The following is a 21,959-nucleotide window of genomic DNA, read 5'->3' on the forward strand; positions in this document are numbered from 1 at the left end:
TGTCCAATTATAATTAGTACAAGGTTTTTTGGGAAGAAAACAAAAAAAATAAATCTATGCGGATTTGTATAAGACTAAAAGTATTTTAAAATCGACAATAAAAAAGTTGTTTTGATTATTTTTTACAGTAAAAAAGTTTGTTTAGACTAGATTCTATGTAGCTTAGTTGGTTTTTTTTTTGTTTTGTTTTCTAACCATAGTTGGTTTTTGTTGTTGTCATTCTTATTGTTCTACTTGATAGTTGAACCCTTTTTACAATGGTTTTCTTATTCTCAAATACTGTATTTTCTTTGAACATGATCCTAATCAATTTTGTTGTTGTGAAGATTAGTAATGCAATGTGGTGGTCTTCTTATAATTACTGTAAGTAAGGTATTGAAATTAAATGAAATTAAATTGTGAAACCAAAAGAAGAAACTATAGAGCCTTTCATCTTTTTGTAACAGAGCGAGACTCAGTTACTAAAATAAGCAAAAATACTTTATCATTTTGCGTGTATACAGAGTCTTAATAATTGTTTTCCACTTTCCTACAGAAAAAATAAGAAAGGTCATTTAGGGCTCTCTTGAAGGGTTTTCACCCCATAGAAACAGAGCACTAGAGAGAGGTTGTGAGACTGAAACAGTCAAGGAGGAGAAGAGGAGTTGTCTTCCTGAGATGGCTAGAAACATAGCATTTGGTAGGATTCAAGAAGACGTGAACAAGACAAGCTTCTTCAAGATTCTTGCAGATGAAGATCTCTCCTCTGAATCCATGGTACTCATGTTCTTTAACCTTATCATCTCCTCCTAATAGTTTATTTTTCCTTGTCTGAAATGTTCAAAGGTGGGATCTTTGATCTTCCATGTTTGATGTGTCTAATTAAAACATATATTTTGTTACATAACTTTAACTGCCATGTTTCTTTTTTTATTTATATCTTCATTATGTGTGTGTATGTGTGTTCCAAAGAGGTTGATTCCAAACGAGTTCTGGAGAAGTAGTGAATGCAAGATTCTCCCACCTAAGGTGACCTTGAAGGTGGCTTGGGGAAGTTCTTGGCCAGTGAATCTCTCACCATTCATGGGATGTTACCTTATGGAGAGAAAGGGATGGGAGGAGTTTCTAAACGACAATCACTTAGGAGACAACGAGTTTCTGACCTTCACTAACGAAGGAAACAATTGCATAACCGTTGACATCTTCCAGAAGAATTGTGTAGAGATTCTCAAGCCACTAAACACTTCTTCTTCCAGTAAGCTCTTGAGTAGTTTTTTATTTTATTTTGTGGATATTTGTTTTTTTTTATTAATCCACTGTGATTTTTTGATGGCTATGAAGATGTCAAGAATGAAGAGATGAGCTGTGTTGATCCTGTAATAGCTGAATCTAATAAGAGGAAAGTGGATAGTAATGTCTATGGAGCTTCTTCATCTTCTTCCTCTGCTGCAACATTCAGTCTCACCATCAAGAAATCACATCTCACACTGTTGGTAAGATTAAACCAATACACAAGTACCCATTTGAGGTTTCTTACTAATGATATTATGTTACTTGGAATGATTGTTTTTATTTTATTTGATCAGTCCATACCGGTAACTTTTGCAAAGGAGCACATGCCAAAGGTGAGGACTAAGTTTGTCATACATGATCCCAAGGGTAAGCCATGGGAGGTGGTCTACGTTCCCAGTAATGGATCAAAGTTGTTTTCCAGCGGATGGAGGTTTCTAGCAAATGGCTACGGTTTAGCTGTTGGAGATTTGTGCACTTTCAGACTCGTTAGACCCAAAGAGATGGTTCTTGAAGTCTTACATGCCTCTCCATGAAGGAGTGTTTGATTAATAGCTCATAAGTTTAGACTAGTTGAAGCTTTTGTTTCATGCAGCTTAGTCTTATAGTTTTGGATCTTTATGATTAAATGAAACTGATGCTTTTTTTTTATCAATGACTTTATTAGCAAATCAATATGATAATGAAACCAAATATTGTAGAAAAAATTACAAAACAAAACTTGAAAGAAGTAAGAAACAGAATAGCATTGTTAATGAGTTTTACTCAAAGATCAGAAAAGACTTTGAATATGTTACCATTGATGTAGTCATTCTCTACCAAACTTACCAAATAGTAGCTGTTCTTGACATCCTCAAGCAAGTTTCTGGAAGGGTCAGCTTCTTCAGGGTACAAGTTAGCCCAGTTTCTTGACCAAGTCTCAAACGCTTCATCTTTCCAGACATTGAAGCTAGAAGGGTCAACAATGGTTGGTTGAATAATCTCCTTAGCTGGAAAAACACCCCAAGTAACAGCATTCACATCAGATTGTGAAGTGTTTGACACCCAAGTTTCACCTTTGTTCATAGCTATGTAAGTTATAGATGGCAAAGCTTTGCATATCTCAACAAGTGCATCTAACTTGTCCTTTGAGCAGAAGAACTCTAGGTAAGCCTTTTGGTATACATATCCACCAGGACCACCCCATCCTGAAAATCATACAAAGCATTTGATAAGGAGAAGCTTAGAGTCAATATCTCACTAGTTATGATAAGAAACTTACCAACGGTTGAAGAATCAGATCTCTCAGCGTTGACTGATGGTTGGCTATTGATGGTCAAGAAGCCTTTGGAGTTTACTTTCACCAGCTGCTCGTTTATGATCTTTGTCTCTGGCTGGAGTCCATCCAGTTCAGACCATGGACTGCTCTTTAAGTTTCCAAGGCAAAGCTCCTTGAATTTCTGTTAACGTGTTTCACAAGATTATTGCGAGTGTCTGCGTTTCTTCAAGTGAAAGTCAAGATTATTACCTCATGAATATCTTCGACGCTTTTTAATGGGACAACCCATTCTTGTTGAAGCTTCTTGTCACGTGCTCGTGGACGTGAGAACTAACAACAAGAAAATCATTTAGTTCAGCAGAGAAGCATACAAGAACATGTGACATGTAACAATGTTAGTACCTGGTGATCAGTGAGTGCACCATATGAGGCACTGCGTGAATCACCCCACCGGCCTTGTGGGAAGTTTTCCCAGGCCTTGGTTCTTGAAATGTAACTCTTTGGACGGTTTGCCCTTAAAAAGATTAAGAATAAATATTCTATGTGGATTAAGTCCTGTAGCTACTACCTAGGCATAATCAGAACATGAGAAAGTAAGTGTGGTTTACCAGAAAATAGGACGCACATCTTCCTTAATACGGAAAACATTAGCAGGACGTCTCCACGGTAAAGAACGAGAGATTTTGGACTCTTCAATCATACCAAGATTCTGCAACATCATCATAATGATGGTTAGGATACTTTTAACGTAAATTTCAGTAGTGCAATGAGGACCAACCATCAATATTGAAAGAGCTGATTTCTCCATGTTCAATGTGTAGAGATGAAGAGACTTTATCCCATGAGCCAAGATCTTTTTACACATCTCTGTACCAAGGTGGATACCATAGGCTTTCACAGCTTCTTCATTATCCTGGATAGGCTCCAGTGCAGCCATGACCTCAGCTGGTATCTACATTAATATCACCAGCTTCATAGTTAAGTCATTTGCATGACTTAGTGTTATACTAAGAGATGAAAAACATACCTTGGTCTTGCAAAAACCAATCATACGCAAGAACCCTTTGTAGTTATTAATAGGCATGATTCCAGGAACAATGGGACATTTGATTCCGATTTGCCGACAGTCATTCACAAATTTGAGTAACATATCAGTGTCAAAGAAAAGCTGAGTAACGATTAGATCAGCTCCAGCATCAACCTGTTCCAAGAAAACGATCCATATTCAAATACACAATGCAAGAGCCTTTACAAAATAAATGATGAAACAAAACAAGACCTTCTTCTTAAGGTACTCAAGATCACTCTGGTAAGCTTCCTTTGAAGCTAGGCCATTTTCACCAATCACATCAGGATGAGCCTCTGTATATCAAAAAAAGATCATGATTACACTGATCATTTTGAGATAAACAATTTTAAAGGTTAATCTTAATAAGTAAAAAAAAAGGTAATTTGGATTCATGCAACTTATATATAATATTTATATAAAATAATGATAATTTCTAGTAGTTAATAATGATAAATTGTAAATTTCAAATAACTTATATAAAATAAAAATGTGTTTCAGAAAGATATATGTTTTACATTTTCTATGTAAATTCAAAAAGTTAATAATGATAAATTGTTAATTTTAAATAATTTATATAAAATAAAAATGTGTTTCAAAAAGATATCTGTTTTACATTTTCTATGTAAATTCCAGTAGTTAATAATGATAAATTGTAAATTTCAAAAAATTAATTATACTATTCAAATATTACTGGTTTAAACTTATGAAAAAATAGCTAAACACAAAATGATGTATTTATGATATGTTTTTTTATTATTCGTGAAACACAAAAACATACATCATTTTGAAATAGAAAAATAGTTTTTTAAAAATTTAGAGACTAAAACTAATGTTTCGTCACCTTTGGTTGGGTCTAAAACAGATAGTGAACAAAGAGAGATAGATAGAGAGTACCAGGGTAACCAGAAACAGCGATACCAAAGTAATCACCATACTTGCTCCTAATATGATTCACAAGATCCAAAGCGCAACCAAACCCTCCTTCAACCTGAACAAACTTGTTCTCACCATGAGGAGGATCACCTCTAAGCGCAAGAACGTTCTGAATCCCATTAGATCTTATCGTCTCAAGCGCATGATCTATCTTCTCCACCGGCATGTTAGTGCACGTGAGATGCATCATACTCTCGACGCAGACAACGTTCTGCATCCTCGAGACAATGTCGAGCGTGAGATCTGCCGTAGATCCACCAGCTCCCCACGTGATGTCGCAGAAGGCAGGACCGTAAGCGACGAGACGATCCATACGCTCGAAGAGGTTGTCGACTCCATCCTCCGTCCTCGGTGGGAAGAACTCGAAGGAGAACGTTGTTTTACCTTCGTCGGTCCATGACTTGATCTTATCGATCACCTTCATCTTCTCCGGTTACAAAGTGAAGTTGTTACGGGTTATTATAATAACTGTTTTATAGTAACAGAGATCCCATGATGTTCGGTGATTACAATGACTACGTCCACTTCCATTAAAAACATTTTTCATTTTTATGATAATTAGTATAATATTTAATTGGGAATATACATTAGTTTGCTAAAAAAGACGAAAAACTGCACCCTGACAATAATCACAATTTTTCAAATTTTTTGGATCTTAAGCTTTCTTGTTAAGAGAAAAAAAGCTTTTTGTTTACTACTCTCTCTGTTATTTTATATTTGATGTTTTATGATGCACATAGATTAAAAATATTTAATTTTCTAAACAAAAATATCATTAATTGTTTACCTAATCCCATATTAACCAAAAATAAAATAAAAACTATAATATTATTGGTCATCTTATATCAATTATTAATAAATTTTACATAAAAAAAAATTTAAAACGTCAAATAATTTGGAACAAAAATATTTTTCTAAAACGTTAAATATAAAGAAACGGAGGGAATATTGTTTTCATATGAAATGAATTTATTTCATACTCAAATAAATTTCACCTGAGATTTTATTTAAACATTTTCCCCTGTCATTTATAGAGTTGGTAGATAGATACTACTAGAATATAAAAAATGTTAAGAGGTCCTAATTCTATAAGTTTATTTACAAGCCAAAAAGTAAATGGTACAAATGCTAACTTATGTTTTTTTTTTTTCAAATGAAACAATACGAAAACACCACAACATTCACCAAAAAGAAATAGTAAAACAAAATTGCTAGTTAATCACTCAATTCTTCAATGTGATCGTAATTTGAAACTTTTCAACTGCTGTTCATTGTTTGATGATCATCCAGCCCGGCATTTAATCCCACGAAGCCCAATAAAATAAGATAAACAGGCCTCCTGATAAATGGCCCATTAAAACAAGGTTACGAATTAAAAACCCTAAACCCATTTTACTTCTTCTTCCTCTCTGCGCCGTGCCCCTCTCTCTCAGACAATACCTTCCTCTCAAAGTAAGCTTCTCCGATCTTCCTCGTATACTTTCGTCTCGAAACACATAACTGTTGTCTTGTATCCAGTGATAGCTCCGTTTCCTAGGTTTATATACATTTGAGATAGATAAGATTCTAGTGTAGACATTTCACTTATTAGATTAGTGGATGAAACCTAAACCTAGTTACTGAATCAATGTGACGTAACGAAACCCTAGTTTGTGTCATGTCATTACATAGATGTTTCTTCTCATTGTCATTGCTCTGTGTGTAGGAAGAAATGGCAGAATCTAAGGTGGTGGTTCCAGAGTCTGTCTTGAAAAAGATCAAGAGGGAAGAGGAATGGGCATTGGCGAAGAAACAAGAAGCTGAAGCTGCTAAGAAGAAGAGCGTTGAGACAAGGAAACTCATCTTCAAAAGAGCTGAGCATTACGCCAAAGAATACGCTGAGAAGGTTAAATAAATAAACACACTTTTGTGTTGTCTCCTTTCCACTACTTTTGTCTGAATGGTTGTTCGGTTGTTTAGGATAATGAGTTGATCAGGTTGAAGCGCGAGGCTAAGTTGAAAGGAGGGTTCTATGTTGACCCTGAAGCTAAACTGCTCTTTATCATTCGTATCCGTGGGTATGTTGGTTTTTCCTTACAGAAGTAGGTTCCAGTTTCCGACAGTTTATGTTGTGTCTTTACATGAATGTTTGTCTTTTCCAGAATCAACGCTATTGACCCAAAAACCAAGAAGATTCTGCAGCTCCTGCGTTTGAGACAAGTAAGTCTTGAAGTCTCTCCTAAGTTCTGATTGATTTAGTATTTTTTGGTTTTTAGATTTTTAGATTTTTATATCTTGATTTTTGATTTTTAGGTTTTTGTTTTTGATTTTCTGCTTTTGGTTTTAGTTTTTAGATTTAGAAATTTTGGTTTTATTATATTTTTTAGTTTTTTTTCAATAACTAGTATGTTTACTTTAAAATAATACAACAAAAATAGCAATAAGATATTTATAAGTTCTCATACATCATCATATTATAATCTCTAGATATATCTGTTAACTTGTGTGTATACACACATTTGTGCAGATCTTCAATGGTGTGTTCCTCAAGGTGAACAAGGCAACAATCAACATGTTGCGTCGCGTCGAGCCTTACGTGACTTACGGGTACCCAAACTTGAAGACTGTTAAGGAACTGATCTACAAGAGAGGATATGGAAAGCTGAACCATCAGAGGATAGCACTCACAGACAACTCGATAGTGAATCAAGGTCTAGGAAAGCACAACATCATCTGCGTGGAGGATCTGATCCACGAGATCATGACAGTTGGACCTCACTTCAAAGAGGCCAACAACTTCCTGTGGCCGTTCCAGCTTAAGGCACCACTCGGTGGACTTAAGAAGAAGAGGAACCACTACGTTGAAGGTGGTGATGCTGGAAACAGGGAGAACTTCATCAACGAGCTTGTCAGGAGGATGAACTGATTGATGATCAGAGCTTTCTTCTTTTATCTCTCTCCATTTCATAGATTTTTGGATTTAAGTTTTTTTTTTGTGTGCTTGTATCAGAGACCGTGTTATGATTATTTTCTTATAGTGTTCTTCTCAAGAAATCTCCGGTTTGAACCGGTTCGCTTATAATTCCAATCGAATGTTCATGTATAAAAAACAAACCAATTAACATTGAATCAAATATTAAACCCAAAAAAAAAAATGAATTGGATTTGGTAATACTGAACCAAAATAAAAAAAATGGTATGAAATTGATAATATAAACTGAATGGATGTTATTTAAAAAAACCACTAAGAAATTACAATATATTTTTAATATTTAAAAAAAATAAAGAAACTATTATATTTAAAATTTTATAATACTGTTTAATAAATTCAACTATAATTTGTGGTTTTTTGTATAAACCCGCACAAACCAAACACTGTCAGTATATAAACTGAAACAAATCAAATTAAATATGGAATCTACTTTTTATAAATCCGGATCAAACAGCTCTAGAAATGAGTTAATTTCGTAATTTCATTCAATATCCCGACAGGGATATCGTTGACTTGTCTATTATAAAAGTTGGTCGGTAGCTAATGTGTTTAATTATGTCAGATTGTCCAAATTTTGTTATTTAATTAACCGGTAATCTGGAAAACTGGTTATGTGGTAGGATTGATTAGTCAATGGGACGTCTAATTAAATCCATTTGACGTTTGATTCTATATATCAATTATTCTTTTGAAATTGGGGGTTAAGAGGGGGTCAGACGGGCCTCTCTCAGTTAACTCTTGGCATCTCTGTAACATTAGTATTTATCATATTTACATATATGAAAGATTAGTATGTATGATATTAACTGCCATGATATGTATATTCCCATTAGAAAAATTCAAACATACACCACATACATATCCAATGTATTATTCAGTGTATGAATACCTGACTACCTGTACAGAATGTGAAACCCTGTTTTAAATAAGAAGACACGTTCCAAGGGAATATGATTGAAAAACCTTAATTTATCGATGGTCAACACACTAAAAATATATAAACCACCAAACGATAGATCAAGAATGAATATCAAGAATCACCGGAGCAAGAATGGCAGGAGGAGGAACGTCCTTAGAGTACACACCAACATGGGTGGTCGCTCTCGTCTGCTCCGTGATTGTCTCCATCTCTTTCGCCGTCGAGCGTGGCCTCCACCGTGCCGGAAAGGTTATATATTTTTGTTTATATAGTACATACAGTATTTGTAGGTAGTAGCTTCTTATATACGTTGTTGACTATATACATTTGGAATACAGCACTTTGATAAGAATAATCAGAAGCAGCTTTCCGGGGCCTTACAGAAAGTCAAAGAAGGTTATTTCATGTTCTTGTAGTCTAGTATTTTAGATGATTTAACAGATTATTTCCTTTTTTTTGTCTGAATCTCAACCCCTAATTTTATCAACCAAGAACCGATTATAATATATATTGTTACATCATTTGATCATTGTTGGAAACAGAACTTATGCTGCTAGGGTTCATATCGTTACTGCTATCAGTAAGCCAGTCTAGAATAGCAAAGATTTGCATATCAAAGGAGTTAAGTGAAAAGCTTCTCCCTTGTAAGAAACCAAAAGAAGACAAGTCCCTCAATGACAACTCTCATTTCCAGCTCAGCTTCACCGGCCGTCATCTCCTTGCCGGGGACTCCGGCGCAGGCGACTACTGCTCCCAAAAGGTATATAACCTTTTTGATTATTTTTAAGGTCAACCCCAACAATAATCTCGTCTTACACGTTTTAAGACGTGCATACAATTAAGTAATTAACATGTATTGTGAACTAGATGACATATTCTCATTTTTAATTAACTTTCGTGATAATGTTTTTAATTCAGGGAAAGGCTCCATTAATGTCAATATCAGCTCTCCACGAGCTTCACATATTCATCTTCGTGTTAGCTATTGCTCACATTATTTTCTGCCTCTTGACCATTCTTTTTGGTACCATGAAGGTATTAACTAATCATTCTTAAACCCTAAAGCAATATAAATTATATGAGGGGGTAACAAGTTTCTTATTATACATTTCAAATGATCATAACATGACATTAATGCATAGATAATGCAATGGCGAAAATGGGAGGATAAAGTTTTAGAAAAAGACTACAACGCAGACGAAGGTATAGTAATATGCAAAGTAATATTTAGTGGAAGCATTCTCATTTGTGAATCATGGATATGTCCAATGAATAATGAAATTCTTATATCAGTAGTTTGAAAATAATTAACTAATATAAAAAGGGTCAATTTCTAACCTGTAATCTTTTTACGTCATTAACCCCATGCACCTATATATATACACAGTGATCCAGAAGAAATATACAGCGGTTCGAGAACACGACTTCATCAGGGGACGGTTTCTCGGAGTTGGAAAAGCTGATGCTTGCTTTGGATGGGTGGTGAGTATTTTTCTTTTGGCCTTCTAATAAAGTTATCTTGACTCGCAAGACATCTTTGTATGTACTACATGCATGTTTTTGAGTTCTTTGAGTCTGTTCTTTGTAGCATTCCTTTATGAAGCAGTTTCTTGCATCAGTCAATGAATCAGATTACATCACAATGAGGCTAGGGTTCGTCACGGTATATATCTCGAGCTTTCTTTATTCTACAAATTTGAGTTTCACTCTACAAGAATCTCTAGTGACAACTTTATATTCTTGTTTTATATATAGACTCATTGCAAGACCAATCCAAAGTTCAATTTCCACAAGTATCTCATACGTGCCCTAAATTCAGATTTCAAGAAAGTTGTTGGTATCAGGTAATCTAAAAAACCAACCGTATACAAATTGTGTTACTCATTCTATGCTAATGTATATATCAAATTGCAGTTGGTACCTTTGGGTGTTTGTGGTTCTCTTCTTGCTTCTAAACATTGCTGGTAAGCTGCTAAGATCTTTTAACTTGCGATCCAAGTCACTTTCCTACTCTCTTTTCTCCCCTTGGTTAATGAAAACTCCATCTTTCTTGTAGCATGGCATGTTTACTTCTGGCTAGCTTTTCTTCCTTTGATTGTAAGTCCCTAAACCACTCCATGTATATCATTCAAATCCATCTTGAGATTGGTCGGTTTAGGCTAATTTTTTTTTGTCTCCTCAGCTTTTGCTTGCTGTGGGGATGAAGCTGGAGCATATCATCACAGATTTGGCTCATGAAGTTGCAGAGAAACATATTGCTGTAGAGGGAGACTTGGTTGTGAGACCATCAGATGATTTATTCTGGTTTAAAAGTCCCCGGCTAGTTCTCTTCTTGATCCATTTCATTCTCTTCCAAAACTCATTCGAGTTAGCATTCATCTTCTTTATCTTTGTAAGTGCTCTTATCATAATGGATCTAAAAGAAGATACATGCCTCTCTAAAAGACTCCTACATGTAATAAACAACAGGCTCAGTATGGTTTTGATTCTTGCATCATGGGACAAGTCAAGTTCATAATTCCAAGACTGGTCATTGGGTAATATAGCCAAAGCTTCTTACATCTCCTTTGAAAGTTTCTTAATCATGTTTTGACTCTGTGTTTTCTCTGTTTAGGGTATTGGTTCAGCTTCTCTGTAGTTACAGTACCTTACCACTCTATGCCCTAGTTGCTCAGGTACAAATTCTGATACAAACTGGATATATAGAGACATAAACTCAAAACCATAACACAATTCTTATTCTTGTCTGGTCTTCTTTTGGTGACAAGATGGGAAGTTCGTTCAAAGGCGCAATATTCACTGATCAGGCGCAGCAACAGATTGCTGGATGGGCAAAGTCAGCAAAGATGGCTAAAAAGAAAGGCTCGACTCACGCAGGTTCCAGTCATGGTGGCAGTCCAAACCCTATAGCCACTCCTTCACCGAAGTCTATACAGTTGCAGTCGCTTCTAGTAAAAGGCTCCTCTCAACAAAGTCACCTCTCTGAGAAGAAACCTGAGATTGTTGAGGAAAAATAACTCTTTACACAGTTATACATCCTAAACAAAAGAGCTTTTCCATTAGATTCTGTTTTCAGACCAAAAAAAAAACACTTCATTGGCTTTGTGTAATATACAAAACTGATTTTAACGTTGTTGTAAGAATATTACTTTTAAGTCTTTGCCTGTTTGATTGAATACAAAGATTTTCTTTTGTCAAGAAGATCACACTGCAGCTGGAGAAAGAAGTGGTGGTTCCTTCAACGGAGTAGAGTTTCTCCTCAAATCAGATTTTCTTGAGGATCCCTTAGCTACTTACTCAGCTGCGGACACCATTGCAAACTCAGAAGACGAGTCTGTTCCTTTAGAATTGAAAACGTTTCTCCAAGAACATTGGTCAGAGGCAGCATTCAAGCAAGGAGTGAAGGAGAGCAGAGATAACTTCTTGAACTTCATGAGGGTGTTGAAGATTGGAGAGTCTGGTATACGTTTAAAGGATCTCCCAGCTCCTTTGAGGGTTGCTGTTGCTTACATGCCGCTGTACAGAGAGTGTGTGAAGGCAGGTGGGAGGTTGCTTTCGCAGAAGCTAAGGGGACAGCTCGTGGAAGCAGTGAAGCAGCTTCAAGGGTTTGATGTGGAGACAGAAGAAGTATACAAAAGCCATCATCAGCTCATGGCAGTGTTGGAGCATCACCTTCCTATTTTTTTGGTCAAAGGTTCTTCACACTGAGCAACAATGGGATCCAGCATCCTAGTTATTGGGGTTAAATTTAACCTTAGGATAGTTGAAAAGAATAAGATCTGATCACTACAATTTTGGATCCGGATTCAGGTCTATGAGAATGTCTCTTTCTCTATCTCCTAAGTCCTAACCCATGGGAGATGATAACTTTATATTAAAATTTCAACTACAAGATATAGTCTTACTTCTGCCTCTGACTTTAGTTGCACATTTATCTAGAACCCAATAGCCAAACCAAAATTGTTGAAACAGAGTCAAATTTCAAAAATAACCACATAGATCCTTTATGTCTGGAATCTAAGTGAAAACCGAATGGATATCCAAAAGTGTAAAAATACAAATTATATATCAGTTTCTAAACATACTAAACATAATATTTATAAACTGAAATATCCAAAAGTCCTAATATTTTTTTATCTAAAATATTTAAAATTATCTGAAGAATTACCCCGAAAACAAGATTCGAAAAAATTGGTTTTTCGTATTGTTTTTAGATATTAGGCGGTTCCCAATTTTACTACGCAAAACGAACCAAAATTTGTAAATTAGTTACAAAAAAACAAAAACCAAAATGCCCGAATTGAAAGCCCATGTACATAGAAGTGAAATCTGAAACTCTTTCCCCTTGGATTTTCAAATGCTCCAATCCCCATATTGAGACCATTGTAGATAAAGTCATGAAAGTTTATAGTACTACAAGTTTTACAAATGAAATAGTTATACAAAATCTCTTACCCTGAAACCTTTATGTAATAACAAATTAACAATAGATAAAACAAAAAACTCATTCTCCTTGTATTACATATAAGTTCTTGTTACATGTTTGGCATTAGAAGAAGAAGAGGAAGAAGAAGGCATTAAAGCAAGAACCATAAGCAGAACCATTATCCCAATAGGAATCAGAAGCAGCATGAAAGGAGGAGGAGGCAACGGTGGAAGAATCAAGGGAAGGATCAAGAGCGATGCTGTGAGACCAACAAGGACAACCATTGACTCCAAACTGAAGTAACTCGCTGAGATTAGCCTCCTCGGACTGTTCTGAGACGACAATGTCCGAAAATATTCTTGCTTACTCATCATAGGAGCTTGAGCTGGTCGGCGAATATCTCTTCTCATGTCCATGATCTTGTTGTTGCTGCTTGAAGAGCGTTCTTGAATGTTTACGATGTCGTTTTGTAGACCAGAGATTTCGCGAATCATCTAAAAAAGGTGTAGTTCTTTTCTTGAGGGTTGGTTCTGTGCATAAACTACTTCAAGGAGAAGAAGATACAACGTTAGAAATGGAGATCTTGGTTTGAGCTTTTCTTTCTTTGTAAGGAGAATACAGAGGAAGAAAGAAAGTGGGTGTGGTTTTGGTATAAAAAGGTATGAGATGAAGAAGACAAGTAGCAAATAAATAAATTAATCATTTTTGGGATTGGACTGTGGAATCAGGAAAGAGAGGAAGGTTCATTGAATTTACAGATCTTTTTTTTTTCAAAAACATAACAATAATATTTTAAAAAGGATTTAATTTTTGACTATTTTGTTTTCTCTATTGGGGGTGACAAGTTGCTGGTTCTGGAAGGCCTGCCTGCAAATTGAGAATACTTTTGCTTCTCTCTCTCTCTCTTCACAATCACAGTTGGTTCTTCTCCCCTAGACACTTTATCTCTCTTCCTTAGAGTTGAAGCTGACGTAGACTGGAATATTTGGGGTAAGTCTCTCTTTCGAGTGGAGGTTTTCTTTTGAGAATATTCAATGGTGCTTTTATGTAGTCATGTTGTTTTTGTTTATCCAAAAAAACAGTCGTATTTTTTTCCTTTATGAGTTTTTTTTTTTTGGTGTAAATGTTAAAATTTATACCATTTTCCTTTATGAGTTGTAGGCTTTATTAGTCTCCTATTATTTAAAATAAATCAATTTATCGTTGGTGATATGAAAACAAATACAAATATTAAAATTTAACTACTAGATGTTTTTTTCTTTTAAAAATAAGCTAGTTCCTTCTTTTGCTGCAGAAATTTTGGAATGCGATTGCGTTATGGCCAGATTATTGACAATTTGACAACAAAATTAGCCACTAAAAATGCTAAAAACAAATAATTAAAGAATGATATAACTCTTATTTCTTCTAAAACTAATCACTTAATCTGTGTTCTATATATTATGCTTTTTCCATTGTTTATCACAATGATATCATTATTATTCAGGGTTGTAATCTATTGAAACTATGTATGGCACTAGAGATGAATTCAAGAGATCATAACAATAATGATTACAAGATTGAAAATAGTAAAATTATCAAGTTATTTTCCACAAATACATTCACATAAAAATTATTAAAAATCATAGTTATATTTCCCACCTAATAATAATGTTGTGTATGTATATCGACCAATTAGGACCCATGATATTATTCTTCTCTACGGCATTTCATGTGGTGGATATATCATATTATCTCATGTTTCCTAGTGGGACAATTGGTCCAATATTTATTTTCTTTGGGTTTAAGTAATTTTTGATTAGTCGTTAAAAATATTATCTTATTGCAAAAATATTAAATTCAAATTTAAAGCAGTAAAAACTAATACACAAACTTGAGTAGAACCAATAATTAGATTTTGAGGATTATAGATAATTTTGATAGATATTTTCATAAATATAACTTTTAAAATTGTATGAATTTATGTTTATTTAAATTATTTATCAAATTTGGGGGTGCATGGTAAATCAATGTTTCACTTGCATATTAAACTGATGATGAGACTTATGTATTTGGTTGCGTGATTAATGAGGGTCATGATATTTTAAGTAAGCAGCTCCTTGTTTGGCCTGTCTGGTATTTAACCAATTGACAGGTTACCTATGCATTACTAACTTCAAATACAATGAATCACATATATAACATCAACTACGTCTTAGACAAAAAAAAAAACATCAACTACGTCAAATATATTAGAACAGAGAAATGTTGTGTATCAACCACTAACTAAATGACATCATTATTCTAATTTAACTATACAAATTATTACCACAAGACCTTATCTCAATTCATTAATAAAAGCAAAACTTAATCATTTTCTCAAAAGAAAAAAAAAAATTAACCACGCTAAAAAGATTAGCATGCAGACATAAAATCTTATGACAGAAATGGCTGTTAGAGTTACACGTTAATCGTGATATCTTTCCAACAATTAAAGATATTCATTTTGTCTTGCGGATATGAACTTGATCCGATCGTTAGGATCAATGTCACACATTCCTATATAAATATGAAAATGTGTACGTAGACGTTAGAGCAGCATTAACCGGGTATCTTAACCCCCGTTTTTAGTGTTTTTTGATTTAATTTAAAAAAAAATTATCTAATTAAACAAGGGACGTCGCTTGTTTTAGGGATATAGCATACGTATTTTGTTGGACGCGTGTCAAAACCTCGCGTTTCTTTCTCTCTCGAGAGACAGTTTGTCTCTCTCTTCTCCCGTGACTCCTCGACGACTCCGTCTTCCATCGATGATCTCTCGTCCACCATGGCCTCTCCTCGACGATTCGATCGGTGAGATCTCTTCGAGGCAATCATCCGGCGTCCGTGTCGGTTTTATCGCCGTCGCTGTCTCTCTCCTCGACATGCAAGAGTCTCTCTCTGTCTCTTCGACGACTCTGCGACTCCGCGATTCCCTCGCTCTCCTCGATGGCTCCGAGTCTCTCTCTGTCTCCTCGACGACTCCGCCTCTCTCTTATTCTCCTCGGTGACTCCGCGACTCTGTGACTCTCTCGCTCTCCTCTCCGGCTAGCTCTCCTCGAGGAAATCAATTCTCACGGTAAAGCTTTAGGCCTTTTAGATGAATGTTTTATGTGTCATGTCTGAGATGGAGCTTGATGCCTTTTGATAGTGATCAGATTAGTTCCGATGAGGTGCTTAGTTGGGTGATGTTATCTCTGGTATGTCCTCGGTAGAGTTTGGTTGTTTTGATACTGATCAGATTAGTGTAGATGTTGAGTTGAGTGATGTTTTATCTTTTTCATCTGCGGTAAAGCTTGATGCTTGTTCTCTGCGAATGTCTACTGTAAACCTTAATGCTTTTGATGGTGATCTGATTAGATTAGAGGGAAATGCTTGAATCTATAGTGATAAGCTTGATGCTCTTGATGTATAGTTTTTGTTTATGTCTATGTTTATTAATCTTCCTTGCGTCTGAATCTTTCTTCTGCTGATGTTGTCTCTTGTAATTTCTTGTGAGATGAACGGATCAAGAGAGATGTGAAGGTCTCTTTATATGGACGGTTCAAGTCACATGAAGCTTGTTCAAATGAGAGCACTACAACTGCAATACAGGTACAGCTTCTACATTCGAACTTCTAGATATTGATGTTCTGAATTGATTGTGAATTGATTGTGAAACTGAGCCAGTTTAGAAATAAATTGATTGTGAGTTAATGAGGTAGCTATGTGAATTGATTGTGCATCTGATATGGTTAGATAGGATAAGTTTATTAAAAAAAAAGTTAATGAGTTAGCTAAAGGTCAACTCGAATTGGTTGTGGGTTGTGATGAATGCGTTCCTTTAATCTATCTCTCTGTTTTGCCTTCCTTTAATCCATCTCCCTTCTGTCACCTCTTCTCTTCCATCTATTAAATACATCTTCCTCTTCTAAAGTTTTTCATCTTTCTTTCGATTCATTCTTCTTCTTCTTCCCTTCTCCTCAGTATGAATTATGATCCATACTCCACACAGACATCAAATTTTGTTGACCTTCTCAACAGTCAACAAGACGTTGAGTTTGGTTTAGGGGAAGATAGTGTCCCTGCTTCTTCATCACAGGTTCCTCACTTTGGTGAGATTCCTGTTGAGCGTAAAGAAAGAAAAACCTGGACGCCTATAGACGATCAAGTGCTCATATCCTCTTGGTTAAACACAAGTAAAGATCCGGTGGTAGGGAACGAGCAACGATCCGGAGCTTTTTGGCAGAGAATTGCCGCGTACTTCGCAGCATCACCAAAGATTGCAGTCAGTGAAAGAAGGGAGGCCGGTCACTGCAAGCAACGTTGGCACAAGATCAATGATCTTGTTGGGAAGTTCTGTGGCGCGTTCGAAGCTGCAAGAAGAGAGAGAACCAGCGGGCAAAACGATAACGACGTTCTCAAGCTAGCGCATGAGATCTTCTTCAACAACCACAAGAAGAAGTTCACTCTAGAACATGCGTGGACAGAGCTTCGAAACGATCAGAAATGGTGTGATCTGTCAACTGCTAAAACGGAGAGTGCCTCTAAAAGGAGGAAGCTCGACGACAGCGCACAATCAACTAACTCTCACGCCTCTGAATCCATGACTGATCGTCCCCCGGGTGTTAAGTCAGCTAAGGCCAATGGTAAGAAGGGAAAGGCAGAGGAAAGGCTGTCTGAGTATACGGGTATGTGGAGCATCAGGCAGGAGGATATGGCTAACAAGAAGGAGCTGACGAAAATGAAGCTCCTTGATAAGCTAATTGCAAAAGTTGAGCCGCTTGATGAGTCTGACGAAATCTTGAAAAAGAAACTCATCAAGGAGTTGTTTAATTAGGTGAAGATAATGTTAGTATAAGTCTAAGTCTAATAAGTCTAAGTCTAATTTGTCTAAGTCTAAGTTGTTTGAGCACTCTGTTGATTGTTTATATAAATGCTTATGTTCTTGCCTTGGTTATTGGTTCTCTCTCTGAACTTGTTAAGATTAATGTTCTTCTCTTGGTTTTACAGGTTCCATTGTCACGGGAAGTGAAGGAGTGGAGTCACGGGAGTGAAGGAGTGGAGTCACGGGAGTGAAGTACTAGGGTCTGTCTTGTAGTAGTCACTGTCTTGTTGTAAGGATTCTCTTGTACTAAGGTCTGTCTTGTAGTAGTCACGGGAGTGTGTTGTACTCACGTGAGTGTCTTGTAGTAGGGTTCTCTTGTTGTACGGTCTGTCTTGTAGTAGTCACGGGAGTGTATAACGTTTGGTTCTTGTATTGTAGTAGTCACAAGTCTGTTTGCAACTTAATTTTATAAGTCACCTTCTCTATATAATTGTCATCATTTTCTCTTTGTTCTCTCATCATCTCTTCCCTTCTCTAGTTGTCTTCTTTACTTTTCAAGCTCCCGTAAAATATATTGATCCTGTATAATTGTGATCACAAGTCTTTCTCATAACCACTCTCATCTTCTCTCCTTTTTATTTTTATCACATTTTTTAAACACAAAATTTATACATAAAATTTTACGTTTCAAGCAAGTCAATGGCATCTGGTTCTCATAACCCTTTTGAGGCATCAGATGATGATGATGAATTTGATCAATATTTCGATCAAACTTTCGATCAATATTTTGATCAAACTTTCGATCAAACTTTCGAAGATTTTACCAATGATTATGCTAATGAAGAAGAAGAAAGGAAGAAAAGGAAGAAACGCATATATATCGAAAGAAATCGTGAAGAAGGCGATTTACGGTTATGGAAAGATTATTTCTGTGATACTCCTACATATCCTCAAAATCTATTTCGACGACGTTTTAGAATGAACAAGCCATTGTTCATGCACATTGTTGACCGACTCTCCAACGAAGTTCACTTCTTTCGCCAAAAGAAAGATAGTCTTGGAAGGCTTAGTCTCTCACCACTCCAAAAGTGTTCAGCAGCCATTCGTCTCTTGGCATACGGTAGTGCGGCTGATACGGTCGACGAATACCTCCGGCTCGGTGAAACTACAGCTCGGTCTTGTTTGGAGCATTTTGTGGAAGCAATAATAAATTTGTTCGGCGATGAGTACCTACGAAAACCAACACCGGCTGATCTTCAACGTCTTCTTGATATGGGAGAGTATCGTGGATTTCCCGGGATGGTAGGAAGCATCGATTGTATGCATTGGGAGTGGAAGAATTGTCCCACTGCTTGGAAAGGCCAATATTCTCGTGGGTCGGGTAAACCAACAATCGTTTTAGAGGCGGTTGCTTCGTGTGATCTCTGGATATGGCATGCGTTTTTTGGACCTCCAGGTACTTTAAATGATATCAATGTTCTTGATCGCTCACCTGTTTTTGATGACATAATAAATGGTCAAGCTCCGCAAGTCACTTACTCTGTCAATGGAAGAGAGTATAATTTGGCTTACTATCTCACTGATGGTATTTATCCGAAATGGGCAACTTTTATCCAATCTATTCCGATGCCACAAGGACCGAAAGCGGTTTTATTTGCTCAACGTCAAGAAGCTGTCCGCAAAGATGTCGAGCGCGCTTTTGGAGTCTTGCAAGCTCGCTTTGCCATAGTTAAAAATCCGGCACTTTTTTGGGATAAAGTCAAAATTGGGAAAATTATGAGAGCTTGTATCATACTCCACAATATGATAGTAGAAGATGAACGAGATGGCTATACTCTATCTGATGTTTCAGAGTTCCAAGGAGAAGACACCGGAAGTTCACATGTCGATCTCACGTATTCTACAGATATGCCTACGAATATTGCCAATATGATGGGTGTTCGAACTAAAATTCGAGATAGACAAATGCATCAGCAACTGAAGGCGGATTTGGTTGAACATGTGTGGCGTAAATTTGGACGTGATGAAGACAACAACTGAGCTTCAATATTTTTTTTTTATTCTCGTTTAATTTAGTTATCTTTGTTTGTTTGCTTTTTTAAAGTTCTATGTTTAAAATTAATAAAAAAATTTCATTTATATAATTTTTTAATTTTTTTAAAAATAAGAACCTTTAAATAAGAGACTCCCATTGGAGGTCCAAAATTAAAGCGTTTCTTAATGAGTTTCTTATTTGCTTTTAATTAGTTAAATAATGATTAAGAGACCCATATGAGTATATGGGTTAATGCTGCTCTTATGCTTATGGAAGTATATTTTATATAAAATGCATTTTCTGTGGTAGAGGACAGTGCTATCTGACGATTCAAATCGATCACATCTGTTTACATGCAGTTGTGTAATATTTTTAGCTTGTACTTGAAATATATTCATGAATAATTATTAGTGTAAAAGAGAGATCAAATCCGTATCGAATTTCATCAACTTTTTGTAGACAGTTAACGTGTCGAAGATTACAAAAATAACAAATATTCGGTAGGAGTTTCAAGATCATCAGTCTCATTGTCAGTAGATACAACATACATTTGTATATAATATAATGCAGTTCACATGTATATAAAAACCATAGTCATGTACAAGAGATCGCAATCTCTTATCTAGATCAAAGAAGATTTTTATTCGTAGGCAAAACCAAGAAAGATATATATAATTTTTTTTGTAAGGTGAACAAGAAGACAGTAGAATTTCTTACGAAAACAATTTGTGGATTCTGTTATTATTATATTCAGTTTCAAGAAATTCAAAATAAAAAAAAATGGTTGAAAGGGAAAGCTATAGAAATGGCAACCCATGCATGATTGCCTTGAACATCGCAAACCCTTCCATTAGATTGCTTGTCTAGTGGCAGTGGACCTGCTGCAACAATATTCAACATATATAATTACTTTATAGAATTATTATGTATCTGAATAATGCTTAGACATTATTATCTCAATAACGAGTTTATATGATATGCCCACAGTTTCATCACATACTTGAGACTATTATTCTCCATTAAGACTATAGGCATTATTCTGTTTTATGCTTTAATAATTTTGGTGGTATTACGTAGGGATATATTGAAAAAAATATAGTTGCATAAGGCTAATAGTAAAATGTTGATAAACAATTAAAATCGAATGATTTCAAAAGGTATATAATGTGGATGAAATTGCACATGTCGTTGTCACGTGGCTCGTACCGATCGGTTCAATGCATATCTCAACAACTTGTCTTATTAATATTCCTCGTACAACTCTCCAATCTCTTTCTTCTACGTTATACATCTTCAGTTTCTCTTTTCTCATAGTATATAGTATAAAGTTAAAAGAAATGGTATGTAGCATACAACATTGTAAAGATAAATTATGTTAATTTTCTTATAAGTAGGTAGCTATGTAGTGAAACATAAACTCATATCAGATCTATATAACACTCAACATTTTCTTTGTTATTTAAATCGTTGCAAGAGTCGATTGATTTTAGATATCAATTTGTAGTTTTAGAGATCCAATGAATTTTCTATGTTAAATTACTTATTTGAACTACTATTAAGTATTTTATAAATATATAAGCATATTGTTGTAGAATAATATGATAATATTTCCTTACAGAAATATTCAATATTAAATGTGTCTTACAAAAATGTCTCTAACAGAAAGAACGCAGACGGTGAAGTGCTATGTAGACGCTCATCTGCTCGCTCACACGTTTGCTCTGCTTTGATGGCGGAAGCCCTGGCTTTGCGGGAAGCTCTCAGGAAGGCGAAGGAGCTTAGCCTCCAGGGTCTCCAAGTATTTTCGGACTTTCAGGTCCTTGTTTCGACCCTGCGATCAGGGCTGGACATGAACGAGATTGCAGGTGTCCTACAAGACATTCAAATCCTTGCCACTCTCTTCTGTCCCCTATCTTTTAATTACATTCCACGCTTAGAAAACTCTCAGGCTGATTCTCTAGCTAAATCAAGCCTTTCTCGTTTTATTAATGTTGTATGAACTGGTTTTAATTAAGTAGTGCAAGTAGTTGGTTGACAAAAAAAAAAGTACTACACCGTGGATCTTCAATCGCCTGATCAGCATAATTAGTATATTCAATCATATGCATAATTAATCTAGGAACTAATTGATAAACTAATTCTTTTACAGTGTAGCTAAAGCTTTTATTTTCTTCTGGATACAGATAAGAATACATACTATATGGGGACATATACTTTTGTCGATTTTTCTATTCAGCTTTGCAATGAAGTCTGA

At 35.6% G+C, this 21,959-nt stretch overlaps 6 protein-coding genes across 9 annotated transcripts; 4 read left to right on the forward strand and 2 right to left on the reverse strand.

Annotated features, from left to right (window-relative positions):
* Nucleotides 1–534: 534 nt before the first annotated feature.
* On the forward strand, nt 535–1,924 carry LOC103866126 (B3 domain-containing protein At5g18090). Its single transcript, XM_009144001.3, has 4 exons — nt 535–756; nt 952–1,234; nt 1,321–1,472; nt 1,566–1,924. Exons 1-4 carry the CDS (start codon nt 658–660, stop codon nt 1,803–1,805), a joined length of 774 nt encoding a protein of 257 aa, XP_009142249.1. The 5' UTR covers nt 535–657; the 3' UTR covers nt 1,806–1,924.
* A 69-nt stretch (nt 1,925–1,993) lies between these two features.
* LOC103866125 (methylenetetrahydrofolate reductase 2) lies at nt 1,994–4,953 on the reverse strand. The gene is made up of 9 exons (XM_009144000.2): nt 4,491–4,953; nt 3,807–3,889; nt 3,555–3,728; nt 3,306–3,479; nt 3,136–3,236; nt 2,930–3,041; nt 2,777–2,857; nt 2,531–2,708; nt 1,994–2,456 (listed from the first exon to the last, which is right to left on the reverse strand). The coding sequence occupies exons 1-9, from the start codon at nt 4,951–4,953 to the stop codon at nt 2,035–2,037; spliced, it is 1,788 nt and encodes a 595-aa protein (XP_009142248.1). The 3' UTR covers nt 1,994–2,034.
* Nucleotides 4,954–5,877: 924 nt separating this feature from the next.
* On the forward strand, nt 5,878–7,587 carry LOC103866124 (60S ribosomal protein L7-3). 2 transcript variants are annotated; one of them, XM_009143999.3, is made up of 5 exons: nt 5,878–5,981; nt 6,235–6,414; nt 6,489–6,586; nt 6,671–6,728; nt 7,036–7,587. In XM_009143999.3, exons 2-5 carry the CDS (start codon nt 6,241–6,243, stop codon nt 7,432–7,434), a joined length of 729 nt encoding a protein of 242 aa, XP_009142247.2. In that variant the 5' UTR covers nt 5,878–5,981; nt 6,235–6,240; the 3' UTR covers nt 7,435–7,587. The 2 variants fall into 2 exon arrangements, with proteins under 2 accessions (XP_009142247.2, XP_033146056.1); XM_033290165.1 differs by lacking the exon at nt 5,878–5,981 and adding an exon at nt 6,048–6,066.
* Nucleotides 7,588–7,811: 224 nt separating this feature from the next.
* On the forward strand, nt 7,812–21,751 carry LOC103866123 (MLO-like protein 15). Of its 3 annotated transcripts, XM_009143998.2 has the most exons (15): nt 7,812–8,668; nt 8,758–8,815; nt 8,962–9,179; nt 9,338–9,454; nt 9,562–9,622; nt 9,807–9,901; nt 10,008–10,082; nt 10,175–10,263; nt 10,334–10,383; nt 10,476–10,516; nt 10,602–10,811; nt 10,889–10,956; nt 11,034–11,094; nt 11,188–16,457; nt 17,856–18,155. In XM_009143998.2, exons 1-14 carry the CDS (start codon nt 8,552–8,554, stop codon nt 11,434–11,436), a joined length of 1,509 nt encoding a protein of 502 aa, XP_009142246.1. In that variant the 5' UTR covers nt 7,812–8,551; the 3' UTR covers nt 11,437–16,457; nt 17,856–18,155. The 3 variants fall into 3 exon arrangements, with proteins under 3 accessions (XP_009142246.1, XP_033146053.1, XP_033146052.1); XM_033290162.1 differs by lacking the exons at nt 7,812–8,668; nt 8,758–8,815; nt 8,962–9,179; ... (9 more) ...; nt 11,034–11,094; nt 11,188–16,457 and adding an exon at nt 16,466–17,693 and having other exon boundaries at nt 17,856–21,751; XM_033290161.1 differs by lacking the exons at nt 7,812–8,668; nt 8,758–8,815; nt 8,962–9,179; ... (9 more) ...; nt 11,034–11,094; nt 11,188–16,457 and adding an exon at nt 16,467–17,682 and having other exon boundaries at nt 17,856–21,751.
* LOC103866122 (ARGOS-like protein) lies at nt 12,810–13,482 on the reverse strand. Its single transcript, XM_009143997.2, has one exon. It carries the CDS (start codon nt 13,337–13,339, stop codon nt 12,938–12,940), a length of 402 nt encoding a protein of 133 aa, XP_009142245.1. The 5' UTR covers nt 13,340–13,482; the 3' UTR covers nt 12,810–12,937.
* Nucleotides 16,831–17,682, forward strand: LOC103866121 (glutathione S-transferase T3). Its single transcript, XM_033289429.1, has one exon. It carries the CDS (start codon nt 16,831–16,833, stop codon nt 17,680–17,682), a length of 852 nt encoding a protein of 283 aa, XP_033145320.1.
* Nucleotides 21,752–21,959: the final 208 nt, after the last annotated feature.

This window comes from Brassica rapa, chromosome A04 (assembly GCF_000309985.2).
Source record: "Brassica rapa cultivar Chiifu-401-42 chromosome A04, CAAS_Brap_v3.01, whole genome shotgun sequence".
Classification (NCBI taxonomy): domain Eukaryota; kingdom Viridiplantae; phylum Streptophyta; class Magnoliopsida; order Brassicales; family Brassicaceae; genus Brassica; species Brassica rapa.

Excerpts from the sequence above, each read along its gene's own strand:
- LOC103866126 (XM_009144001.3), top strand. The coding sequence starts at position 658 with ATGGCTAGAAACATAGCATTTGGTAGGATTCAAGAAGACGTGAACAAG. Across the intron at positions 757-951 it reads ATCTCTCCTCTGAATCCATG|AGGTTGATTCCAAACGAGTT; the intron begins GTACTCATGTTC and ends TGTGTTCCAAAG. Across the intron at positions 1,235-1,320 it reads ACTAAACACTTCTTCTTCCA|ATGTCAAGAATGAAGAGATG; the intron begins GTAAGCTCTTGA and ends ATGGCTATGAAG.
- LOC103866125 (XM_009144000.2), bottom strand. The coding sequence starts at position 4,953 with ATGAAGGTGATCGATAAGATCAAGTCATGGACCGACGAAGGTAAAACA. Across the intron at positions 3,890-4,490 it reads CGCTGTTTCTGGTTACCCTG|AGGCTCATCCTGATGTGATT; the intron begins GTACTCTCTATC and ends TTTGATATACAG. Across the intron at positions 3,042-3,135 it reads GATGTGCGTCCTATTTTCTG|GGCAAACCGTCCAAAGAGTT; the intron begins GTAAACCACACT and ends AATCTTTTTAAG.
- LOC103866124 (XM_009143999.3), top strand. The coding sequence starts at position 6,241 with ATGGCAGAATCTAAGGTGGTGGTTCCAGAGTCTGTCTTGAAAAAGATC. Across the intron at positions 6,415-6,488 it reads CCAAAGAATACGCTGAGAAG|GATAATGAGTTGATCAGGTT; the intron begins GTTAAATAAATA and ends TCGGTTGTTTAG. Across the intron at positions 6,729-7,035 it reads AGCTCCTGCGTTTGAGACAA|ATCTTCAATGGTGTGTTCCT; the intron begins GTAAGTCTTGAA and ends ACATTTGTGCAG.
- LOC103866123 (XM_009143998.2), top strand. The coding sequence starts at position 8,552 with ATGGCAGGAGGAGGAACGTCCTTAGAGTACACACCAACATGGGTGGTC. Across the intron at positions 8,816-8,961 it reads CTTACAGAAAGTCAAAGAAG|AACTTATGCTGCTAGGGTTC; the intron begins GTTATTTCATGT and ends TGTTGGAAACAG. Across the intron at positions 10,517-10,601 it reads TAGCTTTTCTTCCTTTGATT|CTTTTGCTTGCTGTGGGGAT; the intron begins GTAAGTCCCTAA and ends TTGTCTCCTCAG.
- LOC103866122 (XM_009143997.2), bottom strand. The coding sequence starts at position 13,339 with ATGATTCGCGAAATCTCTGGTCTACAAAACGACATCGTAAACATTCAA.
- LOC103866121 (XM_033289429.1), top strand. The coding sequence starts at position 16,831 with ATGAATTATGATCCATACTCCACACAGACATCAAATTTTGTTGACCTT.